At 36.9% G+C, this 17,670-nt stretch overlaps 1 protein-coding gene across 13 annotated transcripts in view; it reads right to left on the bottom strand.

The window, feature by feature from the left end:
* Nucleotides 1-17,670, bottom strand: part of LOC100329046 (otoferlin) — a 317,927-nt gene that overhangs the window by 147,516 nt on the left and 152,741 nt on the right. For all 13 annotated transcript variants that reach the window (XM_085492732.1, XM_085492720.1, XM_085492731.1 and 10 more), the window contains 2 exons: nt 11,760-11,884; nt 8,013-8,147 (listed from right to left, as the gene is read on the bottom strand). In XM_085492732.1, the coding sequence (XP_085348858.1) occupies nt 8,013-8,147; nt 11,760-11,884 (260 nt within the window). The remainder of the gene's footprint in view (nt 1-8,012; nt 8,148-11,759; nt 11,885-17,670) is intronic.

Raw genomic sequence — 17,670 nt, 5'->3', positions numbered from 1 at the left:
AATGATACTGACAGGTGTACCATAGAGAATGCTACTGACAGGTGTACCATAGAGAATGCTATTGACAGGTGTACCATAGAGAATGCTACTGACAGGTGTACCATAGAGAATGCTATTGACAGGTGTACCATAGAGAATGCTACTGACAAGTGTGTCATAGAGACTGCTACTGACAGGTGTGCCATAGAGAATGATAGTGACAGGTGTACCATAGAGAATGCTACTGACAGGTGTACCATAGAGAATGATACTGACAGGTGTACCATAGAGAATGCTATTGACAGATGTACCATAGAGAATGATACTGACAGGTGTGCCATAGAGAATGCTACTGACAGGTGTACCATAGAGAATGTTACTGACAGGTGTGCCATAGAGAATGCTACTGACAGGTGTACCATAGAGAATGTTATTGACAGGTGTACCATAGAGAATGCTATTGACAGGTGTACCATAGAGAATGCTACTGACAAGTGTGCCATAGAGACTGCTACTGACAGGTGTGCCATAGAGAATGATAGTGACAGGTGTACCATAAAGAATGCTACTGACAGGTGTGCCATAGAGAATGCTACTGGCAGGTGTACCATAGAGAATGCTACTGACAGGTGTACCATAGAGAATGCTACTGACAGGTGTACCATAGAGAATGCTACTGACAGGTGTACCATAGAGAATGCTATTGACAGGTGTACCATAGAGAATGCTACTGACAAGTGTGCCATAGAGACTGCTACTGACAGGTGTGCCATAGAGAATGATAGTGACAGGTGTACCATAGAGAATGCTACTGACAGGTGTGCCATAGAGAATGCTACTGACAGGTGTACCACAGAGACTGCTACTGACAGGTGTACCATAGAGAATGCTACTGACAGGTGTACCATAGAGAATGCTACTGACAGGTGTACCATAGAGACTGCTACTGACAGGTGTACCATAGAGAATGCTACTGACAGGTGTACCATAGAGAATGCTACTGACAGGTGTACCATAGATAATGCTACTGACAGGTGTACCATAGAGACTGCTACTGACAGGTGTGCCATAGAGAATGATAGTGACAGGTGTACCATAGAGAATGCTACTGACAGGTGTGCCATAGAGAATGCTACTGACAGGTGTACCATAGAGACTGCTACTGACAGGTGTACCATAGAGAATGATACTGACAGGTGTACCATAGAGAATGCTACTGACAGGTGTACCATAGAGAATGCTACTGACAGGTGTACCATAGATAATGCTACTGACAGGTGTACCATAGAGAATGCTACTGACAGGTGTACCATAGAGAATGATACTGACAGGTGTACCATAGAGAATGCTACTGACAGGTGTGTCATAGAGAATGTTACTGACAGGTGTACCATAGAGAATGTTACTGACAGGTGTACCATAGAGAATGATACTGACAGGTGTACCATAGAGAATGCTACTGACAGGTGTGTCATAGAGAATGTTACTGACAGGTGTGCCATAGAGAATGCTACTGACAGGTGTACCATAGAGAATGTTACTGACAGGTGTGCCATAGAGAATGCTACTGACAGGTGTACCATAGAGAATGCTACTGAAAGGTGTACCATAGAGAATGCTATTGACAGGTGTACATAGAGAATGCTACTGACAAGTGTGCCATAGAGACTGCTACTGACAGGTGTGCCATAGAGAATGATAGTGACAGGTGTACCATAAAGAATGCTACTGACAGGTGTGCCATAGAGAATGCTACTGGCAGGTGTACCATAGAGAATGCTACTGACAGGTGTACCATAGAGAATGCTACTGACAGGTGTACCATAGAGAATGCTACTGACAGGTGTACCATAGAGAATGCTATTGACAGGTGTACCATAGAGAATGCTACTGACAAGTGTGCCATAGAGACTGCTACTGACAGGTGTGCCATAGAGAATGATAGTGACAGGTGTACCATAGAGAATGCTACTGACAGGTGTGCCATAGAGAATGCTACTGACAGGTGTACCATAGAGACTGCTACTGACAGGTGTACCATAGAGAATGCTACTGACAGGTGTACCATAGCGAATGCTACTGACAGGTGTACCATAGATAATGCTACTGACAGGTGTGCCATAGAGAATGCTACTGACAGGTGTACCATAGAGACTGCTACTGACAGGTGTACCATAGAGAATGATACTGACAGGTGTACCATAGAGAATGCTACTGACAGGTGTACCATAGAGAATGCTACTGACAGGTGTACCATAGATAATGCTACTGACAGGTGTACCATAGAGACTGCTACTGACAGGTGTACCATAGAGAATGATACTGACAGGTGTACCATAGAGAATGCTACTGACAGGTGTACCATAGAGAATGCTACTGACAGGTGTACCATAGATAATGCTACTGACAGGTGTACCATAGTGAATGCTACTGACAGGTGTACCATAGAGAATGATACTGACAGGTGTACCATAGAGAATGCTACTGACAGGTGTGTCATAGAGAATGTTACTGACAGGTGTACCATAGAGAATGCTCCTGACAGGTGTACCATAGAGAATGATACTGACAGGTGTACCATAGAGAATGATACTGACAGGTGTACCATAGAGAATGCTACTGACAGGTGTACCATAGAGAATGCTATTGACAGGTGTACCATAGAGAATGCTACTGACAGGTGTACCATAGAGAATGCTATTGACAGGTGTACCATAGAGAATGCTACTGACAAGTGTGTCATAGAGACTGCTACTGACAGGTGTGCCATAGAGAATGATAGTGACAGGTGTACCATAGAGAATGCTACTGACAGGTGTACCATAGAGAATGATACTGACAGGTGTACCATAGAGAATGCTATTGACAGATGTACCATAGAGAATGATACTGACAGGTGTGCCATAGAGAATGCTACTGACAGGTGTACCATAGAGAATGTTACTGACAGGTGTGCCATAGAGAATGCTACTGACAGGTGTACCATAGAGAATGTTATTGACAGGTGTACCATAGAGAATGCTATTGACAGGTGTACCATAGAGAATGCTACTGACAAGTGTGCCATAGAGACTGCTACTGACAGGTGTGCCATAGAGAATGATAGTGACAGGTGTACCATAAAGAATGCTACTGACAGGTGTGCCATAGAGAATGCTACTGGCAGGTGTACCATAGAGAATGCTACTGACAGGTGTACCATAGAGAATGCTACTGACAGGTGTACCATAGAGAATGCTACTGACAGGTGTACCATAGAGAATGCTATTGACAGGTGTACCATAGAGAATGCTACTGACAAGTGTGCCATAGAGACTGCTACTGACAGGTGTGCCATAGAGAATGATAGTGACAGGTGTACCATAGAGAATGCTACTGACAGGTGTGCCATAGAGAATGCTACTGACAGGTGTACCACAGAGACTGCTACTGACAGGTGTACCATAGAGAATGATACTGACAGGTGTACCATAGAGAATGCTACTGACAGGTGTACCATAGAGAATGCTACTGACAGGTGTACCATAGATAATGCTACTGACAGGTGTACCATAGAGAATGCTACTGACAGGTGTACCATAGAGAATGATACTGACAGGTGTACCATAGAGAATGCTACTGACAGGTGTGTCATAGAGAATGTTACTGACAGGTGTACCATAGAGAATGTTACTGACAGGTGTACCATAGAGAATGCTCCTGACAGGTGTACCATAGAGAATGATACTGACAGGTGTACCATAGAGAATGATACTGACAGGTGTACCATAGAGAATGCTACTGACAGGTGTACCATAGAGAATGCTATTGACAGGTGTACCATAGAGAATGCTACTGACAGGTGTACCATAGAGAATGCTATTGACAGGTGTACCATAGAGAATGCTACTGACAAGTGTGTCATAGAGACTGCTACTGACAGGTGTGCCATAGAGAATGATAGTGACAGGTGTACCATAGAGAATGCTACTGACAGGTGTACCATAGATAATGCTACTGACAGGTGTACCATAGAGACTGCTACTGACAGGTGTACCATAGAGAATGATACTGACAGGTGTACCATAGAGAATGCTACTGACAGGTGTACCATAGAGAATGCTACTGACAGGTGTACCATAGATAATGCTACTGACAGGTGTACCATAGTGAATGCTACTGACAGGTGTACCATAGAGAATGATACTGACAGGTGTACCATAGAGAATGCTACTGACAGGTGTGTCATAGAGAATGTTACTGACAGGTGTATCATAGAGAATGCTCCTGACAGGTGTACCATAGAGAATGATACTGACAGGTGTACCATAGAGAATGATACTGACAGGTGTACCATAGAGAATGCTACTGACAGGTGTACCATAGAGAATGCTATTGACAGGTGTACCATAGAGAATGCTACTGACAGGTGTACCATAGAGAATGCTATTGACAGGTGTACCATAGAGAATGCTACTGACAAGTGTGTCATAGAGACTGCTACTGACAGGTGTGCCATAGAGAATGATAGTGACAGGTGTACCATAGAGAATGCTACTGACAGGTGTACCATAGAGAATGATACTGACAGGTGTACCATAGAGAATGCTATTGACAGATGTACCATAGAGAATGATACTGACAGGTGTACCATAGAGACTGCTACTGACAGGTGTACCATAGAGACTGCTACTGACAGGTGTGCCATAGAGAATGATAGTGACAGGTGTGCCATAGAGAATGCTACTGACAGGTGTACCATAGAGACTGCTACTGACAGGTGTACCATAGAGAATGATACTGACAGGTGTACCATAGAGAATGCTACTGACAGGTGTACCATAGAGAATGCTACTGACAGGTGTACCATAGATAATGCTACTGACAGGTGTACCATAGAGAATGCTACTGGCAGGTGTACCATAGAGAATGCTACTGACAGGTGTACCATAGAGAATGCTACTGACAGGTGTACCATAGAGAATGCTACTGACAGGTGTACCATAGTGAATGCTACTGACAGGTGTACCATAGAGAATGATACTGACAGGTGTACCATAGAGAATGCTACTGACAGGTGTGTCATAGAGAATGTTACTGACAGGTGTATCATAGAGAATGCTCCTGACAGGTGTACCATAGAGAATGATACTGACAGGTGTACCATAGAGAATGATACTGACAGGTGTACCATAGAGAATGCTACTGACAGGTGTACCATAGAGAATGCTATTGACAGGTGTACCATAGAGAATGCTACTGACAGGTGTACCATAGAGAATGCTATTGACAGGTGTACCATAGAGAATGCTACTGACAAGTGTGTCATAGAGACTGCTACTGACAGGTGTGCCATAGAGAATGATAGTGACAGGTGTACCATAGAGAATGCTACTGACAGGTGTACCATAGAGAATGATACTGACAGGTGTACCATAGAGAATGCTATTGACAGATGTACCATAGAGAATGATACTGACAGGTGTGCCATAGAGAATGCTACTGACAGGTGTACCATAGAGAATGTTACTGACAGGTGTGCCATAGAGAATGCTACTGACAGGTGTACCATAGAGAATGTTATTGACAGGTGTACCATAGAGAATGCTATTGACAGGTGTACCATAGAGAATGCTACTGACAAGTGTGCCATAGAGACTGCTACTGACAGGTGTGCCATAGAGAATGATAGTGACAGGTGTACCATAAAGAATGCTACTGACAGGTGTGCCATAGAGAATGCTACTGGCAGGTGTACCATAGAGAATGCTACTGACAGGTGTACCATAGAGAATGCTACTGACAGGTGTACCATAGATAATGCTACTGACAGGTGTACCATAGAGACTGCTACTGACAGGTGTGCCATAGAGAATGATAGTGACAGGTGTACCATAGAGAATGCTACTGACAGGTGTGCCATAGAGAATGCTACTGACAGGTGTACCATAGAGACTGCTACTGACAGGTGTACCATAGAGAATGATACTGACAGGTGTACCATAGAGAATGCTACTGACAGGTGTACCATAGAGAATGCTACTGACAGGTGTACCATAGATAATGCTACTGACAGGTGTACCATAGAGAATGCTACTGACAGGTGTACCATAGAGAATGATACTGACAGGTGTACCATAGAGAATGCTACTGACAGGTGTGTCATAGAGAATGTTACTGACAGGTGTACCATAGAGAATGTTACTGACAGGTGTACCATAGAGAATGCTCCTGACAGGTGTACCATAGAGAATGATACTGACAGGTGTACCATAGAGAATGATACTGACAGGTGTACCATAGAGAATGCTACTGACAGGTGTACCATAGAGAATGCTATTGACAGGTGTACCATAGAGAATGCTACTGACAGGTGTACCATAGAGAATGCTATTGACAGGTGTACCATAGAGAATGCTACTGACAAGTGTGTCATAGAGACTGCTACTGACAGGTGTGCCATAGAGAATGATAGTGACAGGTGTACCATAGAGAATGCTACTGACAGGTGTACCATAGAGAATGATACTGACAGGTGTACCATAGAGAATGCTATTGACAGATGTACCATGGAGAATGATACTGACAGGTGTGCCATAGAGAATGCTACTGACAGGTGTGCCATAGAGAATGATAGTGACATGTGTACCATAGAGAATGCTCCTGACAGGTGTACCATAGAGAATGATACTGACAGGTGTACCATAGAGAATGCTACTGACAGGTGTACCATAGAGAATGATACTGACAAGTGTACCATAGAGAATGCTATTGACAGGTGTACCATAGAGAATGATACTGACAGGTGTACCATAGAGAATGCTACTGACAGGTGTACCATAGAGAATGATACTGACAGGTGTACCATAGAGAATGCTACTGACAGGTGTACCATAGAGAATGCTATTGACAGGTGTACCATAGAGAATGCTACTGACAAGTGTGCCATAGAGACTGCTACTGACAGGTGTGCCATAGAGAATGATAGTGACAGGTGTACCATAGAGAATGCTACTGACAGGTGTGCCATAGAGAATGCTACTGACAGGTGTACCTTAGAGACTGCTACAGACAGGTGTACCATAGAGAATGCTACTGACAGGTGTACCATAGAGAATGCTACTGACAGATGTACCATAGATAATGCTACTGACAGGTGTACCATAGAGACTGCTACTGACAGGTGTGCCATAGAGAATGATAGTGACAGGTGTACCATAGACAATGCTACTGACAGGTGTACCATAGAGAATGATAGTGACAGGTGTACCATAGAGACTGCTACTGACAGGTGTGTCATAGAGAATGATAGTGACAGGTGTACCATAGAGACTGCTACTGACAGGTGTGTCATAGAGAATGTTACTGACAGGTGTACCATAGAGAATGTTACTGACAGGTGTACCATAGAGAATGTTACTGACAGGTGTACCATAGAGAATGTTACTGACAGGTGTACCATAGAGAATGTTACTGACAGGTGTACCATAGAGAATGCTACTGACAGGTGTACCATAGAGAATGTTACTGACAGGTGTACCATAGAGAATGTTACTGACAGGTGTACCATAGAGAATGTTACTGACAGGTGTGCCATGGAGAATGTTACTAACAGGTGTACCATAGAGAATGTTACTGACAGGTGTGCCATGGAGAATGTTACTAACAGGTGTACCATAGAGAATGTTACTGACAGGTGTGCCATGGAGAATGTTACTAACAGGTGTGCCATAGAGTACTATAAGCTACATTACTATATTCTTTTATAAGCTATTGTACAATGTAACTCAAAATAATCAAAATTATTCACCCGCTATAATCCATTCAAATCATTGAAATAATAATAAAGTAGACCAGCAAGATATAGAAATATATATGAGTGAATAAATAAATAAAATTATATAAAAAAAAAATTAAAATAATAAAATAAATACATAATAGTTAAATAAACAACAAATAAATAAATGAACAAAATTTAAAAAAATGCATAAATAATTAAATAAATGTTTGTCTTTGGAATTTTTCATATTTGAATAAATAAATTTGATACATACGACAGTGTCTTGGTCAAATACTTCAATTACTATCATTGGAGGATTCTCTTGAATGTTGTTATTTTTACCATAGAGAACCACTTGATCAAAAACCAACATTTCATCCCAGGTAGGACTTAATGTCTCTTCAATGACCTATATAAACAAAAGTACATTGCCAATCAACGGTCTGCATTTACGGGAAAATTATATATATATACAAGCAGCCAGTCGGCTGAGATAGCTCCGCTGTTAGCAATGCACATTTCAATAATAGAACAGAAGATATCATTAGAAAATGAACAATATGTATAGTTTTCAACAAGAATTCAAAAATATCACTTTTCACCAAAAATGACAAAAATAATCATCAAAATTGGATAATTAAAGATATCACCACGAAATTAACAAATCTGAAAGAGTTCCACATGTAGTACCTAAATAGGTAATATAAAAACAATCGTTTTTCAACAAGAAGTCGAAAGTATCACTTATTACCAAAAATGACAAAAATATTAATAAGCAAAACAAGTCATTGAAAATGACACAGTCCCCGTTAAGTTCTCTTTGTGCTCGTCATATTAAAGCGGAGGGGTTGTCGCGAGCGTGTCCTTGAAACTTGAGTTCCAAGTGGCGTATACAACAGATTGTTTATTTACATCAAAACACATGTTTCGTGTCATAGTAATATGGCCAAAATAAAAACAGTCGTTATTCAGCCATCTTTGATCTGATTATGAAACACACTGATATGTATGATGTATGTGCCAAATACAAATGAAAATGGTACATAAATTGTGGAAATATAGTAGTAAGGCCAAAAAGTCAGACGGCTGTCAATCGGCCATCCTTGACCAGATTTTGAAACAAATTGTCATGGACATGCATCCTAACATGTATAAAGTACATGTATGTGCCAAATTTGAATGAAAACTGACAGAGCACGTCCAAGATACCGCATAAAAAAACAAAAACAAGATGCCTGCCAGTCGACCATCTTTGATCCAATTGCGAAATAAATCGTAATGGACATGTATCCTAACATGTATAATCTATGTACCAAGTTTGAATGAAAACTGACAAAGCATGTCCAAAATACAACATTTTCAAAAAACAAGATCGCTGCCAGTCGGCCATTTCGAATCGAATCGCTAAACCACTGCATGTGCATATGTCCCACATAAAGTACTAGGCACATGCAAAAAATGAACAGAATCGGTCCAAGGGATTCTGAGATATGACTCCGGACGGACGCACGGACACACGGACACACGGACGGACGGAGACCAAATTATAAGTCCCCGTTTTCGGACTTCGTCCGAACGGAGACTAATTAGAGAATTGAAGATATCATCATGCAATGATCAAATCTGTAAGTGGTCCACAAGTAGTACCTATTTATGTAATATCAAAGCAATTGGACTTGTGGTATTTAACAAGAAGTCGAAAATATCGCTTTTTACCAAAAATGACAGAAATATTCACCAAAATTAGAGAATTAAAGATATCATTACAAAATGAACAAATCTGAGAGGTCCACATGCAGTACCTATATATGTAATATCAAAGCAATTGGACTTGTGGTTTTTAACAAGAAGTCGAAAATATCGCTTTTTACCAAAAATGACAGAAATATTCACCAAAATTAGAGAATTAAAGATATCATTACAAAATGAACAAATCTGAAAGGTCCACATTTAGTACCTACATTGTATATATGTAATATCAAAGCAATTGGACTTGGTTTTTAACAAGAAGTCGAAAATATCACTTTTTACCAAAAATGACAGAAATATTCACCAAAATTAGAGAATTAAAGATATCATTACAAAATGAACAAATCTTAGAGCTACACATGCAGTACCTATATATGTAATATCAAAGCAATTGGACTTGCGGTTTTTAACAAGAAGTCGAAAATATCACTTTTTACCAAAAATTACAAAAATATTCACCAAAATTAGAGAATTGAAGATATCATCATGAAATGAACAAATATGAGAGAGGTCCACATTTAGTACCTATATATGTAATATCAAAGCAATTGGACTTACGGTTTTTAACAAGAAGTCAAAAATATCACTTTTTACCAAAAATGACAAAAATATTCACCAAAATTAGAGAATTGAAGATATCATCATGAAATGAACAAATCTGAGGTACATATACACCAAGTATCAAAGATTCAGGCTAGTAGTTTTCAAGAAGAAGTCGAAAAGGTAAAACATTGACACGGACGACGACGGACAATCACTCACATGATAAGCTCCGCTCGACAAAGTCAACAGCGAAGCTAAAAAGTTGCATGTGAATCTTGTGAATCCTGTCTAAATGTCAAAAATTGGTATAAAAAGTCAATTATACTACATGATAATATCAATGTATGTTGACACAGAATATGTTATAGATGATTTTCCGTTCAACTGTGACATCTCGCAAGATGCATGAAAGACGAACGAACAATTTGATTTTTAACTTGAATTTCTTTATTTCGGGGCTGGACTGATATGGTAGAAACAGCAGTAGCTGTGATCTACAAATATGGTTGTTAATGTAAATGTTAATAAAATTACAACTGAAATTACACCTTGGAGACGAATGAGGACATGGAAATGTGCAAAAACCCCCAAAATGATGCAATGAAATTGCAGAAATGGCCCCCAAGATAAGCCCCCAAAATATTTTCTCGTTTGTCGAATCCCACACGATGTTTGACGCCACTATGACGCTATGACCGTTGTTTGTCCTGTTTTTACATTCGATTTCACGCATAAAGCGTGACTCTCGCATTGAACGGAAAATGGTCTATTAAGGTTGTAACAGAAAAAATACAAGCCCAAAATTGTTCTGTAAGTCACAACAAGTCACTGTTGAAGCAACCTATATATCATCTGAAAGCTTATATATAAGTGAATACAATGCATAACCTTACAACCAATTTGGCTACTTTATTTTTCACTATTCTGACTTTTGAAAATATAATTGTTCATTACTTTCATTTACAAAAATTACAGTTTTTAACACTGTAAAAAAACAATCATAATTTGTTTTTTCTTTATCTCTCTTCATTTTCTATAGCTACTTTGTATGACTAAGGAACGACGTCAAAAAATCGATGTTGGATAAAAAACTTATTTCCTTTAGTTTGGGGGTGGGGGGTTTTGACCTCAAAAAGTTTCCATCCTACAAAAACGATATTATTTTTTAATGAAGTCAAAAAAATCTTGGAGTATTTGTAGTTCGTTTTTTTCTATCCAATCATAGACAGAAATAACAGAAAATGAAAAAAAAAAACATCCAAGAGGAGAAAATGTTTTGGTCCGAGTTTAAATATGTGCGTCAAATGAGGTGCATTTGTAAAGTCTTTTTACACCCACCCGACAACCAACTGCTATGCAATACTACTGTCCGATTATCAATTTGTATTTAATGGTGAATGTAGTCTGACACCATGACCAATATTTATCAATTAAGTTTCAGTGGGGGGTAGGGGGGTTTGGACAAAAACTAAAGGAATTAAGTTTTTTATCCGACATCGATCTTTTGACGTCGTCCCTAAATAACTAGAGAAATGTTATTGACAACTAATTGCTTCCCTGCAAACAATATTTCATACTTTGGGGGAAAAAAATGATGACATATGTCAAAATTAATAATAAGGTGATAATTTTGAAACCAAAAATTGTGTTATAAATGTTACCTCTATTTATAAGGTTGAATGCCTGTGCCTGTATAAATATAAGGGTGCAGTAACTGCTTTTTTCTTACCTGAGTACACAGACTTTGGTTTGAAATAGACACTCTAGCAAATGGATCTGACAATCCCGATGAGTCTGAGCCAATCATACTTCTACCTTGATACAGATGTGCACGAAGTTGGAATAATTGCTTTTCTGGAAAAGTGGAGAAAAAAATCAGCAATTATAGAAAAATTAAACAAAGACCTATTATTTGGGAACCATTACTACTGGAGGATTATTTGATAGTTAGTGTTGAGGGTTTGTGTGTTGTGACAGGATGTGTGTTTCATAATAAGTCAATGACCTGATGATATCCCACCTGATTCATGTATGTATTGTAAGATTAATCTAGAAATTATTCTTTTGAATCCAGGGTGATGCTGTTCAAAAAAATGTTTATTATTTAAATATTCAGAGGAAAGTTGTAATTTCCACTTGAAACAAGAACAACCTAATTCACAGTTCTCTCATTAGTAAAAGTTGTAATTTCCACTTGAAACAAGAACAACCTAATTCACAGTTCTCTCATTAGTAAAAGTTGTAATTTCCACTTGAAACAAGAACAACCTAATTCACAGTTCTCTCATTAGTAAAAGTTGTAATTTCCACTTGAAACAAGAACAACCTAATTCACAGTTCTCTCATTAGTAAAAGTTGTAATTTCCACTTGAAACAAGAACAACCTAATTCACAGTTCTCTCATTAGTAAAAGTTGTAATTTCCACTTGAAACAAGAACAACCTAATTCACAGTTCTCTCATTAGTAAAAGTTGTAATTTCCACTTGAAACAAGAACAACCTAATTCACAGTTCTCTCATTAGTAAAAGTTGTAATTTCCACTACATACAAGAACAACCTAATTCACAGTTCTCTCATTAGTAAAAGTTGTAATTTCCACTTGAAACAAGAACAACCTAATTCACAGTTCTCTCATTAGTAAAAGTTGTAATTTCCACTTGAAACAAGAACAACCTAATTCACAGTTCTCTCATTAGTAAAAGTTGTAATTTCCACTACATACAAGAACAACCTAATTCACAGTTCTCTCATTAGTAAAAGTTGTAATTTCCACTTGAAACAAGAACAACCTAATTCACAGTTCTCTCATTAGTAAAAGTTGTAATTTCCACTACATACAAGAACAACCTAATTCACAGTTCTCTCATTAGTAAAAGTTGTAATTTCCACTTGAAACAAGAACAACCTAATTCACAGTTCTCTCATTAGTAAAAGTTGTAATTTCCACTTGAAACAAGAACAACCTAATTCACAGTTCTCTCATTAGTAAAAGTTGTAATTTCCACTTGAAACAAGAACAACCTAATTCACAGTTCTCTCATTAGTAAAAGTTGTAATTTCCACTACATACAAGAACAACCTAATTCACAGTTCTCTCATTAGTAAAAGTTGTAATTTCCACTTGAAACAAGAACAACCTAATTCACAGTTCTCTCATTAGTAAAAGTTGTAATTTCCACTTGAAACAAGAACAACCTAATTCACAGTTCTCTCATTAGTAAAAGTTGTGATTTCCACTTGAAACAAGAACAACCTAATTCACAGTTCTCTCATTAGTAAAAGTTGTAATTTCCACTTGAAACAAGAACAACCTAATTCACAGTTCTCTCATTAGTAAAAGTTGTAATTTCCACTACAAACAAGAACAACCTAATTCACAGTTCTCTCATTAGTAAAAGTTGTAATTTCCACTTGAAACAAGAACAACCTAATTCACAGTTCTCTCATTAGTAAAAGTTGTAATTTCCACTTGAAACAAGAACAACCTAATTCACAGTTCTCTCATTAGTAAAAGTTGTAATTTCCACTTGAAACAAGAACAACCTAATTCACAGTTCTCTCATTAGTAAAAGTTGTAATTTCCACTTGAAACAAGAACAACCTAATTCACAGTTCTCTCATTAGTAAAAGTTGTAATTTCCACTACAAACAAGAACAACCTAATTCACAGTTCTCTCATTAGTAAAAGTTGTAATTTCCACTTGAAACAAGAACAACCTAATTCACAGTTCTCTCATTAGTAAAAGTTGTAATTTCCACTTGAAACAAGAACAACCTAATTCACAGTTCTCTCATTAGTAAAAGTTGTAATTTCCACTTGAAACAAGAACAACCTAATTCACAGTTCTCTCATTAGTAAAAGTTGTAATTTCCACTTGAAACAAGAACAACCTAATTCACAGTTCTCTCATTAGTAAAAGTTGTAATTTCCACTTGAAACAAGAACAACCTAATTCACAGTTCTCTCATTAGTAAAAGTTGTAATTTCCACTTGAAACAAGAACAACCTAATTCACAGTTCTCTCATTAGTAAAAGTTGTAATTTCCACTTGAAACAAGAACAACCTAATTCACAGTTCTCTCATTAGTAAAAGTTGTAATTTCCACTTGAAACAAGAACAACCTAATTCACAGTTCTCTCATTAGTAAAAGTTGTAATTTCCACTACATACAAGAACAACCTAATTCACAGTTCTCTCATTAGTAAAAGTTGTAATTTCCACTTGAAACAAGAACAACCTAATTCACAGTTCTCTCATTAGTAAAAGTTGTAATTTCCACTACAAACAAGAACAACCTAATTCACAGTTCTCTCATTAGTAAAAGTTGTAATTTCCACTACATACAAGAACAACCTAATTCACAGTTCTCTCATTAGTAAAAGTTGTAATTTCCACTACAAACAAGAACAACCTAATTCACAGTTCTCTCATTAGTAAAAGTTGTAATTTCCACTTGAAACAAGAACAACCTAATTCACAGTTCTCTCATTAGTAAAAGTTGTAATTTCCACTTGAAACAAGAACAACCTAATTCACAGTTCTCTCATTAGTAAAAGTTGTAATTTCCACTTGAAACAAGAACAACCTAATTCACAGTTCTCTCATTAGTAAAAGTTGTAATTTCCACTACAAACAAGAACAACCTAATTCACAGTTCTCTCATTAGTAAAAGTTGTAATTTCCACTACATACAAGAACAACCTAATTCACAGTTCTCTCATTAGTAAAAGTTGTAATTTCCACTTGAAACAAGAACAACCTAATTCACAGTTCTCTCATTAGTAAAAGTTGTAATTTCCACTTGAAACAAGAACAACCTAATTCACAGTTCTCTCATTAGTAAAAGTTGTAATTTCCACTTGAAACAAGAACAACCTAATTCACAGTTCTCTCATTAGTAAAAGTTGTAATTTCCACTTGAAACAAGAACAACCTAATTCACAGTTCTCTCATTAGTAAAAGTTGTAATTTCCACTACAAACAAGAACAACCTAATTCACAGTTCTCTCATTAGTAAAAGTTGTAATTTCCACTTGAAACAAGAACAACCTAATTCACAGTTCTCTCATTAGTAAAAGTTGTAATTTCCACTTGAAACAAGAACAACCTAATTCACAGTTCTCTCATTAGTAAAAGTTGTAATTTCCACTTGAAACAAGAACAACCTAATTCACAGTTCTCTCATTAGTAAAAGTTGTAATTTCCACTTGAAACAAGAACAACCTAATTCACAGTTCTCTCATTAGTAAAAGTTGTAATTTCCACTACATACAAGAACAACCTAATTCACAGTTCTCTCATTAGTAAAAGTTGTAATTTCCACTTGAAACAAGAACAACCTAATTCACAGTTCTCTCATTAGTAAAAGTTGTAATTTCCACTTGAAACAAGAACAACCTAATTCACAGTTCTCTCATTAGTAAAAGTTGTAATTTCCACTACAAACAAGAACAACCTAATTCACAGTTCTCTCATTAGTAAAAGTTGTAATTTCCACTTGAAACAAGAACAACCTAATTCACAGTTCTCTCATTAGTAAAAGTTGTAATTTCCACTTGAAACAAGAACAACCTAATTCACAGTTCTCTCATTAGTAAAAGTTGTAATTTCCACTTGAAACAAGAACAACCTAATTCACAGTTCTCTCATTAGTAAAAGTTGTAATTTCCACTACATACAAGAACAACCTAATTCACAGTTCTCTCATTAGTAAAAGTTGTAATTTCCACTACATACAAGAACAACCTAATTCACAGTTCTCTCATTAGTAAAAGTTGTAATTTCCACTTGAAACAAGAACAACCTAATTCACAGTTCTCTCATTAGTAAAAGTTGTAATTTCCACTTGAAACAAGAACAACCTAATTCACAGTTCTCTCATTAGTAAAAGTTGTAATTTCCACTACAAACAAGAACAACCTAATTCACAGTTCTCTCATTAGTAAAAGTTGTAATTTCCACTTGAAACAAGAACAACCTAATTCACAGTTCTCTCATTAGTAAAAGTTGTAATTTCCACTTGAAACAAGAACAACCTAATTCACAGTTCTCTCATTAGTAAAAGTTGTAATTTCCACTTGAAACAAGAACAACCTAATTCACAGTTCTCTCATTAGTAAAAGTTGTAATTTCCACTTGAAACAAGAACAACCTAATTCACAGTTCTCTCATTAGTAAAAGTTGTAATTTCCACTTGAAACAAGAACAACCTAATTCACAGTTCTCTCATTAGTAAAAGTTGTAATTTCCACTTGAAACAAGAACAACCTAATTCACAGTTCTCTCATTAGTAAAAGTTGTAATTTCCACTACATACAAGAACAACCTAATTCACAGTTCTCTCATTAGTAAAAGTTGTAATTTCCACTTGAAACAAGAACAACCTAATTCACAGTTCTCTCATTAGTAAAAGTTGTAATTTCCACTTGAAACAAGAACAACCTAATTCACAGTTCTCTCATTAGTAAAAGTTGTAATTTCCACTACATACAAGAACAACCTAATTCACAGTTCTCTCATTAGTAAAAGTTGTAATTTCCACTTGAAACAAGAACAACCTAATTCACAGTTCTCTCATTAGTAAAAGTTGTAATTTCCACTTGAAACAAGAACAACCTAATTCACAGTTCTCTCATTAGTAAAAGTTGTAATTTCCACTACAAACAAGAACAACCTAATTCACAGTTCTCTCATTAGTAAAAGTTGTAATTTCCACTTGAAACAAGAACAACCTAATTCACAGTTCTCTCATTAGTAAAAGTTGTAATTTCCACTTGAAACAAGAACAACCTAATTCACAGTTCTCTCATTAGTAAAAGTTGTAATTTCCACTACATACAAGAACAACCTAATTCACAGTTCTCTCATTAGTAAAAGTTGTAATTTCCACTTGAAACAAGAACAACCTAATTCACAGTTCTCTCATTAGTAAAAGTTGTAATTTCCACTTGAAACAAGAACAACCTAATTCACAGTACTCTCATTAGTAAAAGTTGTAATTTCCACTACATACAAGAACAACCTAATTCACAGTTCTCTCATTAGTAAAAGTTGTAATTTCCACTTGAAACAAGAACAACCTAATTCACAGTTCTCTCATTAGTAAAAGTTGTAATTTCCACTACATACAAGAACAACCTAATTCACAGTTCTCTCATTAGTAAAAGTTGTAATTTCCACTACAAACAAGAACAACCTAATTCACAGTTCTCTCATTAGTAAAAGTTGTAATTTCCACTTGAAACAAGAACAACCTAATTCACAGTTCTCTCATTAGTAAAAGTTGTAATTTCCACTTGAAACAAGAACAACCTAATTCACAGTTCTCTCATTAGTAAAAGTTGTAATTTCCACTACAAACAAGAACAACCTAATTCACAGTTCTCTCATTAGTAAAAGTTGTAATTTCCACTACAAACAAGAACAACCTAATTCACAGTTCTCTCATTAGTAAAAGTTGTAATTTCCACTACAAACAAGAACAACCTAATTCACAGTTCTCTCATTAGTAAAAGTTGTAATTTCCACTACATACAAGAACAACCTAATTCACAGTTCTCTCATTAGTAAAAGTTGTAATTTCCACTTGAAACAAGAACAACCTAATTCACAGTTCTCTCATTAGTAAAAGTTGTAAT

This window comes from Saccoglossus kowalevskii, chromosome 18, assembly GCF_978046115.1.
Source record: "Saccoglossus kowalevskii chromosome 18, keSacKowa6.1, whole genome shotgun sequence".
Taxonomy (NCBI): Eukaryota; Metazoa; Hemichordata; class Enteropneusta; family Harrimaniidae; genus Saccoglossus; species Saccoglossus kowalevskii.
This window is presented reverse-complemented; position numbering and strand designations above follow the sequence as displayed.